The sequence below is a fragment of the Oryzias melastigma genome, linkage group LG8 (assembly GCF_002922805.2).
Source record: "Oryzias melastigma strain HK-1 linkage group LG8, ASM292280v2, whole genome shotgun sequence".
Lineage (NCBI taxonomy): Eukaryota > Metazoa > Chordata > Actinopteri > Beloniformes > Adrianichthyidae > Oryzias > Oryzias melastigma.
The window spans coordinates 3,494,472-3,513,991 of NC_050519.1; the positions used below are offsets into that span (position 1 = coordinate 3,494,472).

At 38.4% G+C, this 19,520-nt stretch overlaps 3 protein-coding genes across 7 annotated transcripts in view; 2 read left to right on the top strand and 1 right to left on the bottom strand.

Annotated features, from left to right (window-relative positions):
* Positions 1 to 284: 284 nt before the first annotated feature.
* zgc:153733 (uncharacterized protein LOC556313 homolog) lies at positions 285 to 4,492 on the top strand. Of its 4 annotated transcripts, XM_024272456.2 has the most exons (5): positions 286 to 535; positions 854 to 978; positions 1,241 to 1,322; positions 1,397 to 1,697; positions 3,238 to 4,492. In XM_024272456.2, exons 3-5 carry the CDS (start codon positions 1,242 to 1,244, stop codon positions 3,621 to 3,623), a joined length of 768 nt encoding a protein of 255 aa, XP_024128224.1. In that variant the 5' UTR covers positions 286 to 535; positions 854 to 978; position 1,241; the 3' UTR covers positions 3,624 to 4,492. The 4 variants fall into 4 exon arrangements, with proteins under 4 accessions (XP_024128225.1, XP_024128224.1, XP_024128222.1 ...); XM_024272457.2 differs by lacking the exon at positions 854 to 978 and having other exon boundaries at positions 285 to 535; XM_024272455.2 differs by lacking the exons at positions 286 to 535; positions 854 to 978 and adding an exon at positions 1,109 to 1,151.
* Positions 4,493 to 8,186: 3,694 nt separating this feature from the next.
* mylpfa (myosin light chain, phosphorylatable, fast skeletal muscle a) lies at positions 8,187 to 11,199 on the top strand. The gene is made up of 7 exons (XM_024272002.2): positions 8,187 to 8,322; positions 9,231 to 9,329; positions 9,984 to 10,059; positions 10,132 to 10,236; positions 10,316 to 10,394; positions 10,465 to 10,513; positions 10,585 to 11,199. Exons 1-7 carry the CDS (start codon positions 8,320 to 8,322, stop codon positions 10,684 to 10,686), a joined length of 513 nt encoding a protein of 170 aa, XP_024127770.1. The 5' UTR covers positions 8,187 to 8,319; the 3' UTR covers positions 10,687 to 11,199.
* Positions 11,200 to 12,609: 1,410 nt separating this feature from the next.
* Positions 12,610 to 19,520, bottom strand: part of LOC112146275 (TBC1 domain family member 10A) — a 12,325-nt gene continuing 5,414 nt past the window's right edge. Inside the window, exons 7-11 of one of the 2 annotated variants that reach the window (XR_002919236.2) lie at positions 15,230 to 15,295; positions 14,967 to 15,156; positions 14,737 to 14,891; positions 12,977 to 14,645; positions 12,610 to 12,849 (exon numbers count right to left, since the gene is read on the bottom strand). Coding sequence is in view for 1 of the 2 variants with exons in the window: in XM_024271999.2 (XP_024127767.1) it covers positions 13,782 to 14,645; positions 14,737 to 14,891; positions 14,967 to 15,156; positions 15,230 to 15,295 (1,275 nt within the window). In the remaining variant the exon portion in view is untranslated. Of the gene's footprint in view, positions 12,850 to 12,875; positions 14,646 to 14,736; positions 14,892 to 14,966; positions 15,157 to 15,229; positions 15,296 to 19,520 lie in introns of those variants that run through there. The other variant, XM_024271999.2, reaches the window with a different exon arrangement.

Here is a 19,520-nt window from a genome sequence, read left to right on the forward strand (position 1 = left end):
GCTGAGGTAAATATAGCTTTAAAAAAAAAGTGAAAAAGACTAAAGAAAGTTTTTGAGAGCTCACTCAATCTCCTGTTTTGTAGCCATAAAATCCGACTAAAGCATTCAATCACCTTCACACATCATACGTACTGACAAGAAACCCAAACTATAAAGAAATAAAAGCAGAAATGATGGAGGCGAGGCATCAAACTCCACTCCAGCCACGAGAATCTCACTTCTTGACAGTGAGGCAGGTTGCGACTGCTCAGTTCCCATGAGCTCCAGGCAGACTCAACAGAGAATATAACGTGTCGGGGTATTATTACCAGGAAGTGGGTTGAGTTATTTATATTTTAACGCTCGTCCTTCGGTGCCCATGAGGGAACCGGCTTTAGTAACTTGATGCTAAATATTAAAACATTGTCTGTGCCGAATCAACCTGACAGCAAACAACTGGCTTTGTATTTGGACAAGAATCAGAACGAAAATGTGCCGATCTGAATAATGAAAGAAGTGTGTGGGAGGCCAAAGTGACCCTTGCTGCTTTGAAAAGGTAAGTCTGAGTCACCGCTGTACATTCTGCTTTCTGCCGTGATGTGAGCAGCAAGAAAATGTTTTATTTATTGTCTTTACCACTATATTATAAGGTACTCAATCGGTATTAAATATGTTTTACATTATATTTCATTATGTTGGATGCATTGGGATTATGGGGATTCATGGTATTGTGTGTATTTGTTTATTTTTTTATATTTGAGGTTGAAAAAAACTTTTATTCTGAATAGCGTTATGAATGACTTTAGTATAAAAGTGTTCTATAAATAAAGTTTTTTACAAAAATAATAATTTTCTGTTTTTACTGACCTTCCAGGAGCTAAAAAACTGCCATAACAGAACCAATTAGTTTGAGAATCGACATCATCAAGACCGAAATAAAGACATTTTTGGTTTGGATAAAAAGAGTTAAGCTTCCTTAAAAAAAGGATAAACATAAAGGTTTGTTTGCTAAATGTTATTTGATTTTAAACTGATTCAAATTTAAAAGTAAATGACATGTACAAACTGGATTTTTCTTTGTTTAACTTAAAAAAACTGGTGATTATTTTATCAAAATGAAGTTTTTGGTGCAAACGTGAGGAAGACAGAAACTAAATTTGCTCTGAAGTGATGTGAACAGGAAACCAATACTTGCAAACATGCACAGTAAATTTAGCTTTTTCGTGACAGTATTTTTCACCACCAGTTTCTCTATTTTCAGGATGAAGGTCCACGAGAAGCTTCTGACCCATTACTTGTCGTGCACTTCTCCGGTTGATAAAGAGGGCTACCTCAACAAAAAGGTCTCACAAAACTTTAAACATGTCAAAAGTCTTTTTAAAACCACAGGATCATGGCTGGTTCTTCTTCCTGACAGAAAATGAGAACCGCCACCTTCCAGCGGCGCTGGTTCGTTCTGAAGGCCAACTTGCTCTTCTACCAGGAGCGTCCGGCTGACCGGCACCTGCTGGGGGTCATTGTGCTGGAAGGCTGTGCGGTACGCTGCTTGGCGGCTGAAGAACAGTTTGCTTTCTCCTTGGTGTTCGGACCTGGGCTCAAAACGTACACGTTTGCGGCGGAGAATCGTCAAGCTCAAGAGAGCTGGGTGGAAGCGCTGATGTCAGCGAGTCACTGTTACCTGTCCTTGCTGGTGAAGAACCTGGAGAGGGAGTATGAAGGTAGGAATTTTTTTAAACTATTTGACTTTTACATGCTAATTTTTCATATTATAGTCTGCAATGATGTCATCTCAAATGAGATCTCCTCAAAAAGTCCCATTAGTTGTCACGCATTGAGGTGTGTGAAATTTGTTCTCCGCATTTGACCCATGCCCTGGGGGAGCGGTGAGCTGCAGACACAGCCGCGCTCAGAACCATTTGGTGGCTTAATCCCCCCAATTTAACCCTTAAAGCTGAGTGTCAAGCAGGGAGGCACTGGGTCCCATTTTTAGAGTCGTTGGTAAGACTCGGGCGGGATTTGAACTCACAAATTTAAAGTCTCAGGACGGACACTCTACCACTCTATCTGGCCCTCCGGATAATTTTATTTTATTACTATTAATGACCCCATGTTATCTTGCGCTCATTTTTAATTTGTTTAATTTTGACAAAATATATTTTTATGGGGAGTAAAATATTGAAAGTTATTTAAGGTTTAAGTTGATTTATTTTGGAATAATATTCCTGCCTTTTTATTATTTATAATTATGTTAAAAGGTTATGGTTTAAAGTTTTAAAAATTGTTTTCTGCTAGCTTTTGACTATTATCGCATTTAGCCTACTAAGATTTTTTAGGCTATTTTTGAGTTTAGCTAATATTTCAGCTACATGCTAGCTGTTTTGGCTAATTCAGGCTTTTTTAAAGTTTTTTAAGCTGTTATTGAGTTTAGATAATATTTTAGCTGCATGCTAGCTGTTTTGGCTAATTCAGGCTTTTTCAAAGTTTTTAAGCTGTTTTGGAGTTTAGCTAATATTTCAGCTACATGCTAGCTGTTTTGGCTAATTCAGGCTTTTTTATTAGGCTGTTTTGTAGCTAGGCTAATATTTACACACCAGCTGTTTTGGCTAATTAATGCTCTTTTTTAGTTTATTAGGCTGTTTCGGGGTTTAGCTAATATTTTAGCTACATGCTAGCTGTTTTGGCTAATTCAGGCTTTTTTTGTTTTTGTTTTTTAAGCTGTTTTGGAGTTTAGCTAATGTTTCCGCTATATGCTAGCTGTTTTGGCTAATGTCGGCTTTTTTATTAGGCTGTTTTGGAGCTAAGCTAATATTTACATGCTAGCTGTTTTGGCTAATGTAGGCTGTTTTAGGCTATTTTGACGTTTAGCTATTTTTTCAGCTACATGCTAGCTGTTTTGGCTAACCTAGTTTTTTTCTTTTTGTTTTTTAGGCTAATTTGGCATTTAATTAATATTTTAGCTGGCTATCAGCTATCAAGTTCCGCGTTTTCAGCTATCAGCACTAGCATCTTCAGTGGCCAAATTCAGCTGAAAGCATTCACACTAGCATATCACAGGTAATGCTACATATAATTTAAATTACATTAGTTTAAATAAATTTGCTAAAAAGTTCAAGTTTTAAAAAAATACTTTTAGTGTTCAATAAATATCCTGTTTGGCCATCAGGTGTGTTTTGAATTTTGGCATCTTGTGCGATCGAGTGTGACACCCTTGTCCTTCTACAAGACCACTGATATTTTATTTCCTTCTCTAATCTGCAGAAGCTAAACAGCAACACGGTTGCAGAGCGGCCTCCTCGTCCAGCAGCGCTCTCAGTCTGTCTATGAACAGGATCTCGTTGGCTGTGCCGGGCCCATCAGTGGACGTCAGGGAGTGGAGGAGCTTCAGCGCCAGCGCCGTTCTCCAAGCACCGCTGGCATCGACTAAAGCAGCCACTAAAAAATCCCCCAAACTGTGGTCCAGGAGAAACGCCTACGTCACTCCACTCAACGGGCCGGCTCTCCCGTACGGAGAGTGGTCGATGCAGGAGTTCAGCCAACTTCACGACTATTACGGACAGGAAGTAGAAAGAGTGAGAGAAGAGTGGCTGAAGAGTAAACGTGTGGAGGACGACACGAGTGAGGAGGACCTTATCGACCTGGGATGAAGAAAAAATGATGCTTTAAGAGGAACTGTGATGGAGGAAGTGAACTGTGACCCCATCCTCCAAACATTTCAGTGTTAATGTTTTAGATCATTTTCTATTTTGATGATTTAACATAATTAAGGAATTACATTGAGACAAATACATTTGACTTGTTTCTGGTTATTCTGAAAACCTGCTTCTTTATTTACCTTTTTTCTGTAGAAAAATCAATGATTAGGTGTGAAATTGTAAAATGTATTAATTGAATTAAATCATAAAAAGCTGGTAAATGTTCTGAATCAGAATATTTATGACACTTTAGCTACAAAATGTTTCATTCAAAGCAGATTTTCTAAAAAAATCCAGTTTAGTACATGCAGGTTTTTTCTTTTCTTGAAAATAATTGCTTCCTCTTGCTGCATTTTCACTTCTTATGGTCAAGAAAATAGACAAAATACCTCTGATAAGGAATAATAATTCACTTAAAATTATTATTATTATTTTAAATTAAATCTGACGTAATTTCAGTGACTTGTAGCTATTTATAAAAAAAAGTTTCTGACAGCATCATGCGAGCCTGTGAATTTATACTATTTAATCTTTTTTTGACATTTATCTAATTAAGATCATTGTTTAAATCATTACATAAAACAGAAATGTATCAACAAATTTCCTCATTTATACAGACAAAATTCTAATTTTTAATTTATATTCTTAGAATTGATGTAAAATGCGTTTTTTATGCAAGTAAATCTGATTGAACAGTAGAGGGCGCTGCAGGCACAGTTTTAAGGGTGTTCAATGAAGGATGATAGTTAAGGAGATATTGGACACAATGAATATAAAATTTGTAAATTAAATGAAATAAAAAAAAATTAAACAAATTAAAATAAAAATGAAATAAAATAAAGCAAAACAAGATAAAATAAAGTAGAATAAAATAAAATAAAGATGTTTTGGAAACAATTTACTATTAAATGTAGGAATAATCAAACTTGAACCAATAAAATCAAACATAAAAATGTATCAAACTACAAATTTGGTGTTCAGATCCTGTGAGTGAAAAAGAAAATATATTTCAGGATTTAAAAAGAAACTCCCATTAGATCCTCAATAGAAATGCAGGGATACAAAGCAGTAAGTAAAAAAAAAAAACTGCATAAAACTCAACACTGGAATTCAGTTCTTTCAACATTTGCAGCAAAAAGTTTAAAACCCAAATAATTCTGAGCGTTCACAGATCTTCCTGTGACATACGCGTTTAACAGTGTGGAAAGGTAAGAACTCAGGAAAGAGTGATTTTCAAAAATATCACAATACTACTCAAGTATGTGTAAAAAAAGACTTAACTTAGCAATTACTATAGTAACTGGTAATTCAAGTATTCAGTAAAAAAAATCTAATGGCATTTTTAAATGTTTTTTAACATAAAAATAAAAAAGTGACAACAATTAGATACATTTTAGATTTGTACAGCTATTAAAAATATGTTTTCAAACACATGAAAAGTGCAAGTATCTGATATTTCAACCTTATTCTTAAATATAATTTAACGCAAAATCTTAAAAGTTGCAGGAATTGACAATAAGTTGTTATGGAAGTTGTTTTATTTCTCTCCACATCACAGATGGAGCTCGCTCAGAGACTTCCCAACACCTCAACAGTCCCAAAGACTTGTCAACACGACATTCAGGAGGTAACGGCGCCGATGACATTAAAGAACTGAAGACCAGACACTTAAATAGGCTGAGAGCAATTACAAGTGAGACTGACGAAGATAACAGAACATGACAAAACCTACTGATAATTTATATTTTTATTTATTTATATTTTTATAAAATTATTTTCATTCACATTCTAAAATAAAATGAAGACAAATTACAAACAAAAGTGTTTTTTCTTAATAAATCAACTCAGATAAAAGGATAAAAATGGTAAATCTGCTCTTTAAAAAGTAATAAAACAAACTTCTACCTAGTAAATGTCACTTGTTTCCACTTTTGTTCCAACAATCAGCTAAAAAAACAGCAAACAAAACAAAAGAACTTGCAGCCTCCAGAATGGATCATAAATTCTGAGGCGTCTCCGGCGCATCATTTCCTTAAGCTGCCGCATAGGTCAAGCAGGGGAGCTTCTTCGCATTCCACGCCATACATACATACATACCAATCATCTGAAAGGTGATTGATGGCTTCGGAGGAGTGTGGGGAGACGAGTCAATTTACAGCCACCTGCAGAACTCCCACATCTGTATGGAAGCTCGAGAGGTCGTACGCTCAACCAGGAAACAATAAAACAAACCAGAATTATCTAAAGACATTTATTAAAACTGATTAATTTATTCTTTATGTTTCTAATGGTTTATTTGTGCAATTATTTTATATATTTTTAGATTAGGATCCTACATTTGAAAAAAAAACTAGTTAAATATCATTAAAATATGAGTTTTTTTGCATTTCCATGTAGATCTGTGGACAAACTGAAGGATTATGGGTAATCAAAGATGGCAGACGTGTTTGCCTTCAAATTAAAAAACGGTTCAGACTTCATTACAAAAAAAAAGAAACATAAAAAAAATGATCAGGAATTAGGACGTTTGAGTCAAACTAAAGCAAAAACTTAAACTCTGGAAAATCTATGGAATAAATTATAGAAGTTTATCAGTGATTCTCCAACTTTTCCCTCAAAAAGAAGCTTTAATTTCAAAGCTTGCTCATAAACCTTCAGTAAAGTCAGCTCTTATACAAAAAGGACTAACTTTGTCTGAAAATGTGTTTAAAAAGTGTAAAAGCTGTAATAAACTACTATGAAAGCTTGTTTTATCTCAAATATATTGCAGTGCTTTTGATAAAAATGCAGTATTAAGATCTAAGATCACAGAAAATCTATAAATCACATTATATTTAGCTAATTGAGTGTTAAAAATGAAATTAGCCTTCTTAAATCAAATAAATATCATCTTTAATTGTTTATTATGGTACTCAGAGTTCCTGAAAATGACAAAAAAAAACTGTAAAATGTGTAGTTATTCCCTAAAAAGGTCAAAGGTCAACAGGAACTGGCGCCGTTTCTCTAAAATCTGTCAGCAGGGACAACCCCAACCCAACAGCAGAAATAGATTCAGCTCATAAACACTTTCAGCAACAAACCCAGTGTTTCCACATCGTTTTTTTAACGCCAATTTGGACGCAAATCTTAAAACTAACAAACGAGACGAAGCCTTCGGCTGTTTGGGGCCGGCGCTTTGGCAGACCGTCAAGTTTATTTAGCTATTTTGGTCGCTCTCAGCTGCCCCTTTTATGTTCCCCCGGGAATGTCTGCAGCTTTCAAAGCTGCCAAGTAATCCCCATATATTTAAGAGAGCCGGGCGGGGGGTAGATGGGGCAGGGAGGGGCTTTAACAGGTGGGAAAGTCCTTATAACTGGCATCAAACACACCTTTGTGGGGCGGAGCTAAGCGGTAATCGTAGGTCTGACGATGTTTTTATTCATTAATGGGAAAAACATACAATATAAGCTGTACACTCAAACATGAAGGAAACGAAAAGAAAAAATTAAAAGGAGACAGAAGGAAGAAAAACTTAAATGACATAAAAACATGAATGAGATCAGGAAGTAGAGAAAGATTTAGAATAAATATGATCTCTAATTGAAAAAAAATGTTGCAACATATCAAGAAAAGGATAATATATGATCACATTTTTTACTTATTAAGCTTTTTTTCACATGATTTAGCACTTTGCCTCCAACTTTAGAGCTTTTTCTTTTTATTGTAACAATAATTACAAGTAGTTTATTAAATTTAAAGAATTAAACTTAAATAGTAACCCAAAAAATATTTAAATAGAAGATAAAAAGTTTAGATTCTGGATGTAGTAGCTTTGATTTCTGATTTTATCGCCAATTAAATAACGTTTCTTTGATGCAATTTGGCCTTTTTTTCACATTGTTTTCATGAATTAAATAATACATTCCACAAAAAAACACATAAAAGCAAAACCTAAGAATAAAAAAAATCTTTTTTTTTAATATTTCTATTCAAATTTATCTGTACTTTTTTATTAATAAAAAAAAAAGAGCCAAATAATTTACATATTCCAAAAGGATATTTTGTTTTCTCTCAAACAAAGTAATATAAAATATCTAAATATTTTTTTGGAAAATCCCTCCATTCATGCATGCATCTGCACCAGTGCTGCTTTAAAAAGCCAGCAGAGCTGTGAACATACAGGGCAAAAGCTGCATCAGGAGTGGATATAAAATATAACGCTGCATCGGGCATCACAAACCAAAAATAAAGTCCGACACCAGCGGCTTTCTGCACAGCAGATGGAGGTGGTCAGGAGGAGGGACAGTGTCCAGCGGTCCAAGTAAGCATCTATGTCCTGAATGTCCTTATTTGTCCACGTGGGACTGCAAACATGGTGCAGAGTCCCTCAGCTATCAGGTTTACTTAATTCCAAGACTCCTGAGTCTATTTCGGATCTCCTGTAAGGTGATATGCTAACCCGCCATTCTGTCTCCTTCACTTTTACCATCACTTGATGGTCGACCACTCTCTCCCTCTCCTTTTTTTTTTAATCCCCATCCAAACTTAAAGCGGCGGCTAAAGATAGCCCGGCCTGCAGTATATAAGCCCCCGGGGATATACGTAAAACGCGGCTTCACACTGTCTTCTCTTTCTTGATCAGCCAAAGCTCCACTCATAGCTTCTCAAGATGGTGAGTACCAGAGCGCCTGCATCCCCGCACCGCCGTTATGGGAACATCTACGGGAACCAGAGGGATTTCATCTGCTTCCCATCCACATGGAATACAGCAGGATCTGGAAACTTTATGTTGGGCTGCAACAAAAGCTACAGATTTACAAAAAAGTAGTCAATTTAACGGCTTAACACCTGAATTGATTTACAGCTATGAAAAAAAAATCATTCATGCTTTTTAATAGATTTAGGTAATTCTGGAGTTGAATGATTTGTCGCATATTTGTGACAACGGGTTAAATGAAAGTGAGACTTTACTTTCTACAAACTATCTATACATTGTAAACTTAGTAGTCTGAAGAAGTACTCCGTTACCTTTAAGTACACTTCAGTGCTTCCACGATTAGTCGAATATTAAAATAGTCGACAACTAATTTAATTTGTTGATTCCTTTATGATGTGGAGTCAGAGTGTAGTAAAGTTGTAAACGTTCAGCACCAAAAGGTTTTTTCAATTTTCAGTCTGTAAGACCAAATTTTTATCTTTTGTGAAAAATAATTCTTTGTTTCATTTGATTTAATCTTGTTTTAATACCAGAAACTAATGGACAGAAACTCCACAATTCATTAAAAGTTTAATAAACTGTCTTTATTTTTAGTTGGTGTAAAGCTGATGGTTAAGGTGTTTGCTTTATATCCACTTTGAACATGACCCGATTAGTCGACTAATCGGAAAAAATAATCGCTATTAAAATAATCTTTTGTGGCAGCCCAACTCCACTTAATAAAACATACTTTATGACTTAAAGCATTCAACTCAATTAACTACTTAATTGAAGATAGACATTTTTTTCCGTTTGGAAGAGACCACTTCTACGATTCAGGTTTACGTCCTATTTACGTTTATTTTTAATGTTTCCTCCTCCAGGCACCAAAGAAGGCCAAGAGGAGGCAGGCAGCAGGAGACGGCGGTTCCTCCAACGTGTTCTCCATGTTTGAGCAGAGCCAGATTCAGGAGTACAAGGAGGTGAGGCCGCACCTGAGCGCACCTGAGACTGCACATCCGTTTTGTCTGTTTTGCCTTGACAACGCGCGCTAAGTACGAGAATGCCATTAGGACGGGTGTTGAAATGTTGATGCCGTCTGAAGCTCACCTTTGACCCGCCGCCCAGCTGTCATTAAGACGTCTCCTTCAAGCTCCGCCCCCTCCTCTCCGGAGGATATTAATGCAGAAAAGTGAAGAGAAAATGTTGCAGAATTAGACGTCTGGCTCCGACAGCGATACGTGCTTCCACTTAGGGAAGATATGATCCGATGATTAGGATGATCTTAGCACATTGCAGCGATGTGTGTATTTGTGGCTCAAGTGGAAGTCCAAGAGAGGCTGGGAAGTAAGACGTGTGAGGGCGGGGGAGAAAATCCAGTCCAGGAGGTTATCTAAAGTTTCATCGCTGCATCCCAGTGAAAATTAGACAGCTGTTCCATGAAGAGATGTTCCCAAATTAACTTGTAAGAAAAGCTTGCAGACGCACACCCTCCTCCTCCTCCTCCTCCACCCAAGGCCGCTCGGGGTGCAGCCCTTTTCTCGCACCGTATCTTCTAACAGCATTTGCGCTCTCCAGATGCCTCTGTAATTGTTGACGGAAGGATCCGGAAAAATCTTCCTTCCTCTGCTTCACAGGCCTTCACAATCATTGACCAGAACAGAGACGGCATCATCAGCAAAGATGACCTCAGGGACGTTCTGGCATCAATGGGTGAGTCTGCTTTCCTGTAACGACGTCTTCTCGACAATTCTTAGTTTTGACGGCGACGTTCGCTCCGATCAGGCCAACTGAACGTGAAGAATGAGGAGCTGGAGGCCATGATCAAGGAAGCCAGCGGCCCCATCAACTTTACCGTCTTCCTCACCATGTTTGGAGAGAAGCTGAAGGGTGAGCATCCACTAAGAATCGATAGAATCCGTTTCTTTGCGGATGACGACTCAGTTTCTCTTCATATCTTTTATGCTAGGTGCCGACCCCGAGGATGTCATTCTCTCCGCCTTCAAAGTCCTGGACCCCGAGGGTACCGGATCCATCAAGAAGGAATTGTGAGTCCATTTTTCTGTCATTTCTATCCAAATACCACGGAGAGAGCTTTAATATTTGTTGCTTCTCCAGCCTTGAGGAGCTCCTGACCACTCAGTGCGACAGGTTCTCCAAGGAGGAGGTAACTGTCCGATTTTATTGACAAAAACAAAGATCTCCTTTGAGATTGATGCTAATTTTTTCCCTCCGCAGATTAAGAACATGTGGTCCGCCTTCCCCCCAGATGTGGCCGGCAACGTCGACTACAAGAACATCTGCTACGTCATCACACACGGAGAGGAGAAGGAGGAGTAAAGACAAAACTACAAGACAAGAAAGACAGCTATCCTTCTGCTTTCTGCCTTCCCCCCTACCTCCTCTGTCCTCCTTTTCCTCCCCGCTCACCCAAAGCCGTCACACTTGCACATGAGATGATCTGTAGAATATCTGCTTATGGGGAATAGGGATGATTTTCAATAAAAAGATCCTGTAAAGTCACTTCCTTCCTCGTTTCGCTCGTCATCCTCTAGCGGGAAACAAACCGCCTGCTTTCAAGGACCTCATTCCAAATTCTGAAGATGTCCTCCAGGTGTGAGGAGGAACACTTTCCACAAGGAAATAATCTTAAAAAGCTAAAAACAAAGAAGCTGCAGGAGAGGAAAGGAGAAAAGGCAAAAGAAAACATTTCACTCTTTGATTTTTCTTTCCTTCCTCTCCATCCGGCCTCGAGTGCATCTCCTCTTTTCCATAAGCCGTCTCAAATCCAGCATTTCCTCTGTAACCAATAAAAGGGACAAAATGTGAATAAAACCACTTTCCTTTTTTGTACAGTAGTGTGTTTGTTCAGTGAATCTGTGACGCGAAAGCCTGCAGGTTTACGGTGACATCTGGTGGCGAGTCGGAACCAAAAAAAACAAAAAATCCCAGGCAGGGATGATGAAATCAGACAAAAACACAATGACATCTTAATATATTATGGTTTATTACTCATCACAAATGTCATTATTGTCATTAATTATAAATACAACTGTCGTTGATCCGAAGGAATGAACTAATTTAGCTATGATTTAACTTCACTTTCACCAGAGTGACATGTAAACTTAAAGACACGGAGGACAAAGACGGCGCGGCGAAAGATGAGCAAAAAAAACTTCAGCCGTGGCGGGAAAACGCACAGACGGAGGCGAGTTGTGAAGAAAGCCTTCCACACAGGAGGTATTGCTCATAGAGTTTAGTCCACGGGACTGAACGTGTGCTTAAAACCGCCTACAGAAGCACAGGATTCAGTCCTCCGAAAGTGATCGCTCTGCTGTCTCTACAAGCAAGGACAGAGGGAGGATTGCATAGATGTGTTTCAACCCAACGATTTATGCCTTTTAGATAAAGCAGGGACATCAATATATCCATTTAAAGAGCAGAAATGAGTGGGGAAAACAGTGAATACAGATGTTAGGTTGGCTACAATTGTGTGAAAGACTTATTATCTATGAAAAAGTACAGTTAGAGCATCAGTGCTTTTTCTTTTTTTACACTAACTTGGCATACTGATGGGGTTCAGTGCCTTTTCATGTATGCATAAATATGTTACAGTACAGAACACTGTGTGTAAATACGTCAGGAAGTCGAAAGAGAAGCTGATAAATTGCAACTTCTTGTTCTCGCCCGATTTTCTTCACTGATGTCTGCGTAATACTGCCCTTTCATGACTGGAAGCCTCTCAACTTGACCCAAAAACAAAAGATTTAACTTGTGTTAGTGATGAAAACTAGGGCTGGGCATTGATAATAATTTCCAAAAATCAATTTGATTCACAATTTTTTGGATTCTTTCCAATTTGAGTTTACACATTTAGACATATTTGTTTAGAAATACATTAATAGTGTAAATGTTTTGAAGGTATTCATATTAATCTGATAAAATTCCCATACTGTAAAATTTAGTAGTGAAAAAATGATGAGATTGTGTTACATGGACTCTCAAATGGAAAAACTCCATTAATTGTTCCATCTCTCCTGGAGGGCATTTCAGTTTGGCCACTAGGTGGCGATCGCGCAACAGCATGACACATTTTTCCAGAAGAAGACTAAAAAATAAAGACATAAAAACGTTGTTTTAGACCACAAATTGTTACTTTTAAACAACTGTTTCTTTTTTTTAAAAAAAGTTTTAAAATAATCAGTTTTTAAAGCTATTAATTTAGTCAGAATGTATATTTAGGTCGATTTGGCGTTAGCATTAGCCGACCTATTCCATTAAGCGTTAGCATCAAGCTAGCGGACTTTAGCTTTTATGTGCCAAAATCAATTTTTGTTTTAATGTTTATTAAGTTTAAATCAATTCGAATCGATTTTTAAAAATCAAACCAGCCCGAATAAAAAGGCAGAGGACATGCAAAAAGACGAACGAAAGAAGAAAAAAAAATATCTTCATGCAGCAAAACGTTCGCCATCGTTCCAGTCTATCAGGTGTCTCTTCATCCTTTAGAAAAATAGTGGGATTGAAAATAATAATTCATAATATACTATATTTCCTTAAATTAACCACTTTGTACATAAATACACCGCATAGCCCACAGGTCAAAGGTTACTGCTACATTGGCACTCACCCGGCGCCTCCAGTCGAGTGGCTTCCTATGGATCCTCGAAGCAGAGATTTTGATCTGTTCAGACCGGCTCTCCCGAAGCACAAGTGCAAAAACACATCCTTCAATTCCATTCGGATGCATCGGATCACATTCTGTTCTTTTGCAAGTCCTTTTTTTATCTTTGACAACAACGTTTTTGCAGGACGTTTGGTCTTCATGCACCGCTGACGCACAGCGATAACGCGCCAGCTTTCGCACCCTTCAGAACTAAGACAGATAAAACTGCAGCATCAAAGTAAAATAAAAACTATACACGCTCCTCTTTACAGGATGCATTCAGCCCGTTTGTCCGCTAAAACCCCAGAACGACTGAAATGTGGTTTGACCTGAGGAGAAATGTAAAAAGCAGGCAGAGGAGGACCACGCACAGCAAACACAAGTCACTAACCTACTAAGGCACACACTCACAACATTTAACTAGACAATAAATACAACACGACTAACAATTCTGCCTTCAGTTCCTGCACTTGAGATGAAAATGTGCCTGATCACAGATGCAAAAGGACAGATGGGCCGACGTTTTTAAACTGTAACAACTTGTTGCTAAATTCCCCCTTTTAGCTTTGATTAAAGTATTGATTAGGCAACGACTAATTAAAAACAGACACTGAAAAAAGTCTCCCATTTCGAGAAAACGGAGTGAAAAATGTGGGAGGAGCTAAAACGCCATCACGGTTCGGCCGGCGGGATGAGGGGCTTTTTGTTCGTCTGACCTCTTTATTTTGTTCGGTCTCCCTTTTCATGATCCTGCAGAGGTCGGGAGAAACTAGGCCGAATCTTTCGCCGCCGTGGCTCCATTTTTGTTATCCGCCTCTCCTCCCCCTTTCTCTTTCTTCTTGGCCACTTTCTTCTTCTCTTTTTCTTGCTTCTCCTTCTCTTTCTTCAGCCTCTCCTTTTCGGCCTTCTCCTTGTCCTTCTTTTCTTTCATCTTTTTCTTCTCGTCTTCCTTTTCCTTCTTCTTGTCTTCTTTGCTTTTCTTCTTCTTTTTGCCGTCGTCCTCTGCCGCCGGGGCGTTGGCCGCGGGCGTGGCGTCCTTCGGTGGGGCGGGGAGGGGCTGCAGGGGAGCGTTGTTTGCAGTAGGAGACGGGATGGTGGGAGTGATTTGCTCGGAAACGACCACGGGGGACGGAGACAGAGTGTTGGGTGGGGCTGTGCTTTGCGTTGGGGCCTCGGCGGGTGGGGTTTCCACCGCCGGAGCTGGGGGGTTCTGAACTGATGGAGGCTTCGGAGCGGCTCCTGGAGGGATGGGCGGTTTGAGACTCGAAGCCTGGCCTGAGGTCACCACCGGTGGGGATTGATGCGGCACCCCCTCAAACCCCGACGGCCCGGAAAAGGAGCCTTTCTTTGTCTGGGATTGGAAAGGAGCTTTGGATCTTCTGAATCCGGGGAGGGAGAGGAGGCTGGAGGAAGCCCTGAGGGGTCCTGGAGGGGGGATCGGGCTTCCGAGAAAAGAAAAGCTGCCTCCTGAAGTGATGGCGGCAGCGCGCCTCTTGTGCTCATAGACGGCCCTTGTACCGTGAAGGCGGCGGCCCGGCTGGTGCATCAGCTCGCCCCTGGATTCCCTCCATTTCCTCACCTGGACGCTGCACTCCCTCTCGATGAGAGTCTCAGTCACCGGGAGAGCAATGACCTGCAAACGCACAGACAGAGGAAGTGGCGCGACGTGACTCACAGCTGTCTGAGTAAAAACAGAAGCATCACTCGCCGGCGTCCAGACTCACCTCCTGCACCAGCAGGTCCTCCCGGACAGATTCGGGCGCGATGTTTCGGAGGCGCTCCATGGTCTCGTACATGCCCTGCAGCTCCCGCAGTTTATCCACAGACCCGAGCATCTGTTTCAGCAGCACCAAACCAACTCGGAAAACTATCTTCACTCCTGCAGACACAAACACATGACGTCTGAACTCTGCAGAAAGGACAACACCCAAATTTCAGCCGTGAAGACTCGCACCTTCACAGAAAAACATGTCCCACACGCGCAGGACGCAGGACCAAGGCAGCGTGCGAGAGAAGATGCACATAAACCACTCGGTCATGTAGAGAATCGGATCTATCTTGAACTTCTTCAGATGGCGGTACGCCATTGGACATGTGCGCCGCAGCAGCGAGAAGAAGATCTCGCCGTCCAGCTGGATCGCCTCCTGGAGACGAGAAGCGACGAATCAGTGAAGACGATCGGATTGCATGACAGACGGACAGAGAGCTTCTACTCACCAGGCCGGCGCTGTAATAACCAGGAAGATACTTCTCACAGATCTGGACAAGGCACCAAAACGCTTGCTGGAAAACACAACCGAGAGAGAGTTAGAAACGCTGATTAACGTCGGAACACTCTACATATTTTATATAATAAAGTCCCACTCTGATCATATTTTGATCTATTTTCAGAGCGCTGTTAGTGGTCTTTTTATTATGATAAAAAAAAAAAAAAATTAAAAAAAAAAGACTGTCATTTTCTAGGACATAGTTTCTGCAGGGCGGCAGGAGTTTAATAGACATTCACCTGTTGAGAGGTCTCTGTTTACACTCTCTCCTGCCGTGTCACACTGCAGCTACGTACAATTTTTGCGTCCATGTCTGTAATTTAAATCTCTCATAGTAAAAGTGATATAAGCACTTCTTTCGTTCGTCATTCGTCGATGAGCACAATTTGATTCAATTTGAAGCTGTTAAAATTTTTGGTTGGTTGAGAATTACTTACTTAATTTTAGGTAGTTTATATGCAATTATTACGTAAATCTTACGCAAAATGTACTTAATAATCCATAGTTATAGCAGTAATCATGCATACCGGGTAGTGCGACATTAACATTACTTGTGGAACAAGAATAAAAAAACAATTTCAGAGCAATCCAGCTGTACAGTTTTGATCCAGATTATAAGATATGCATGGATCTAGTCGTCTACAAGTCCGCCCAGAATATTTTCTACATCACAAATAAACTCTTTTTTAAAACAGCATTTTCTTCTCTTGATTCACAACAATTTGAATCACTCAAAAAAGCAAGTTTAAGCTCACATTTCTGAAATTATTTCCTTAAGTATTAAAAAAATGCCACTAGAACATATTAAAAACACAATTTTCATGGGTCTTTTAAGTCAGACTCCAATCATGTTTTTACTGTTTTAAAAGCGTTCCAAGAGACCTTTTAATTACAATCATGCAGTTTTTAGTCTGTCTTTTTTATTAACCCTAGAGAAAAGTATTTACATGATTTCCAATATGTTGTATTTTTCTGAGGGTCATGGGTCCTTCGGTAAAGTTATACATGTCCCAGGAATGGGTGGACCAAAAGCCAAGTCTCCATTATCATTTTTTAAGGAATTTTTAGTTCTAAAATTTCATTTTTTCTGTCATCTTCAAGCATGTTTTAGGATCTTCCTATGCTTATATTTTCCATTTTGTTAGATAAATAATAGAAAGCTACTCTAATTTATCACGTGTTGTCATATTTGATCTATTTTTTATGACAAATACTTTCTATTGGGTATATTATATCAGGTAAAAACTACTCTACTATTGCAAAAGTGTTCTAGGGTTACGGAAAATGAAACAAGAACATGATAAAAACTCAAAAAAGACGATTTTCACTGGAGTAGGTCTTTAAAGATTCCTTTAATAGTTTTATATAGTATCTACACCTCTTGTATCCATTGTTTCATTCTAAATTCTGTTTCATATTTGTAAAGAGCAAATGTGAAAATAATTACAGTTATTTATTTATCAAGGACTTTATTTTGTTACTTGCTAATATTTAATAAACATCTGTTTTTGTGGCAATGATGTGCATTAATGATTTCTACAATAGTGTATTGTATTAACGATAATGAGAAATGTAACGTTTGCTCCTTTTAAAATCTGCACTGGGACAAATAACGAGTTAATTAAAATTTATGTTTGAGAGCCGGATTATTTTGAAGAAAGAGATAAGTGAAAAATATTAGGGAATGGGATTATATACGTTTGATTCCTCATACTTAATTTTTAGAAATTAATTAACCTCAATTTGACCACTAATATATTCAAAGGGATCCAAATATGTCTATTTATGATTAGGACCCATTAAAATGTTGAGATTTTTTTTTTAAAATTGATGAATTTTCTAATACATTTAAGAATTATTATCTCTAATAGATTTGAAATTGTTATCTAATAATTGTTGTTTTTCCTCTTGTTTTTTTTAAATTACTTGAAATCAATCAATCAATTAATCAATTTCAGTTTTTAAATTCCCAACCAAAGTCATTTTAAATAATTTTGCAAACATCAAGGTTAAATCTTTAGATTCCTATAATCAGATTTAAATCAGCGTTTTCTCAGGAACGAGACGACTCGTTTCTTCTTCCACTCACACACCTGCTGCGTTCTGGATGTGTTCACACTCGGTTTTGAGCGCGGTCGTGTTTTGAAGAGCACATCAAAGCCAGTCCTGAACCACAGCACACAGGTAACACCGTCGCTACACGCCGTTGATGTGGCGTCAAGCGGTCAGTGCAGATTTAACAAGTTTCAGGAGCTGCAGTCTCACATCAGCCTCAGGGGTAAAGTTCAGGCCGCATGTGAAAGTTGAGGGAGGTAATGTCAGTGCTCTCGAGGAACATCCAGTTTAGTTAAAGCTGTGAGGAGCAGCTGATGCTTCAAACCGACACCAGATGAGTGGAGCTACGTTCACACCCAACGATTCTGTACAGCTTTGATTTTTAAGAGTCTCCCTCCCATGAAAATTATATTTTTTGAGTTTTTAACATGTATGTGAGGCATTTTTCTTATGAAAGAGAACAAATGTAATAATATATAATAACAATCCTTTTGTTTTTGCATTTCCAAATATTTCTCCTTTTAAATCAATCAAACTGTCTTGGACAGACTCTGTTTGAATGAATGATCTTCTTTACGTCACAACATGCACTAAACCCTCATCTGTTCCTAGTGTCTAGTTCAGGTTCTGGAGAAGAGAAGATGGTATCTTCACATTGACTGCAGTCAAATGAGCCGCCGTTCACATTTCTGTGGTCAAATCAGCATCACTGGATTTTTGGTGTGAGTTTCATCCAATACTTACGGTAGCAGGACTGAGAACGCTGGAAAATCTCCACCAGACTCCACGGAGCTTCTTGATGTGACCACGGAAATGTGAACGGCGGCTCATTTGACCGCAGTTGGAAAGGATTGTAAATAGGAGTGTAACGGATCACAAAAGTCGCGGTTCGGATCGTGTCATGGTTTTAGGGTCACGGTTCGGATCATATTTTGGATCAGTAAAAAATTTAAAAAAATAAAAAACAACAAGATAAAAGCTAAATTAATTTTTGGAAACGCTTTAAAACAGATATTTTCAATAGAACATATGTGAACGGACAAAGGATTAAAATTATGCGAGCACAAGGGGTGGGGTGGTCCACTGTTCTCCAAAAGCCACGCCCCCTCAGAGGAGATTTTGGTAACAGACGCTTCAGATCAACATGAAAAATGTCTTTTTAAGATATTTAGGTTTTGGGATTTTGGTTAAAAACTTCATAATCATTAAAACACTACTGGGAATTTTTTTTTTTTTCATAGGGCGACTTTATGCCAATGTACAGAAGCAAACTGAGGTTGCGCTGTGCATTTTGAGCACCAGGCAGCAGCATCCTGGAGTCTAAATATCTGACTTTTTGTGAAGAATTTATGTTGCGTCAAACAATTAGGATTTCTGATTAGCAAGTGAAGTCCAAACGGAAAAAAATCTGCTTGTTCTCCTTCAAAACTTTATATTTTTTCTTATTTGTATGGAAACAATAATAAAAAGGTGACATAATTGTATTTTTATTTTTCATTTATTCTCTTCTTGGACTAAAACTGAGACAGAAGTACCGCTGAAAGCAGAAGGTGAATCCTACCGTACTGGGAGAGTCTCTGAATGATCTCATGAGCCCAGACATGGAGACGTGATTACTTTTGTAGAACTCTTTAAAATAAATAAACCCGATCTCTAAACATCGTCATTTGGACAAGCAGCAAATTTAATACAAGAATAACATTCGGTGTGAACAGTCTAAAAGCGTGCACACGTATAGGTAGACTGTTAAACTCCTTTATCTTTGTGCCCTTTAGACCAGCAGGAACGTTCACTGAGTCACAAAACATAAAAACCAATCACACTTTCTGACATTCTGAACACGCCCTAAGGAAGTGTAGGAATTTTTCTAGGGTTGAGTATCGATTATAATTTCCAGAAACGATTCGATTCACAAAAGCCTGGATCAATTCCATTCCGATGCTTTTTTATTCTTCAATTCAATTCAATTTTGAGTACACATTTGTTTAGAAATACATTAATAATCTACTATATGATTTGAATATATTTATATTAATCTGATCCAGTTCACATACTATCAAATGTATCAGTAAAATAATGAGATTGTTAATATCATAAAGTGTTACATGATTCTCTAAAGGAGAAGTTCTAATAAAAATGTTCAGATCATTAACATTGTAAACATTGTTCTGACTCTCGCGGAGCAT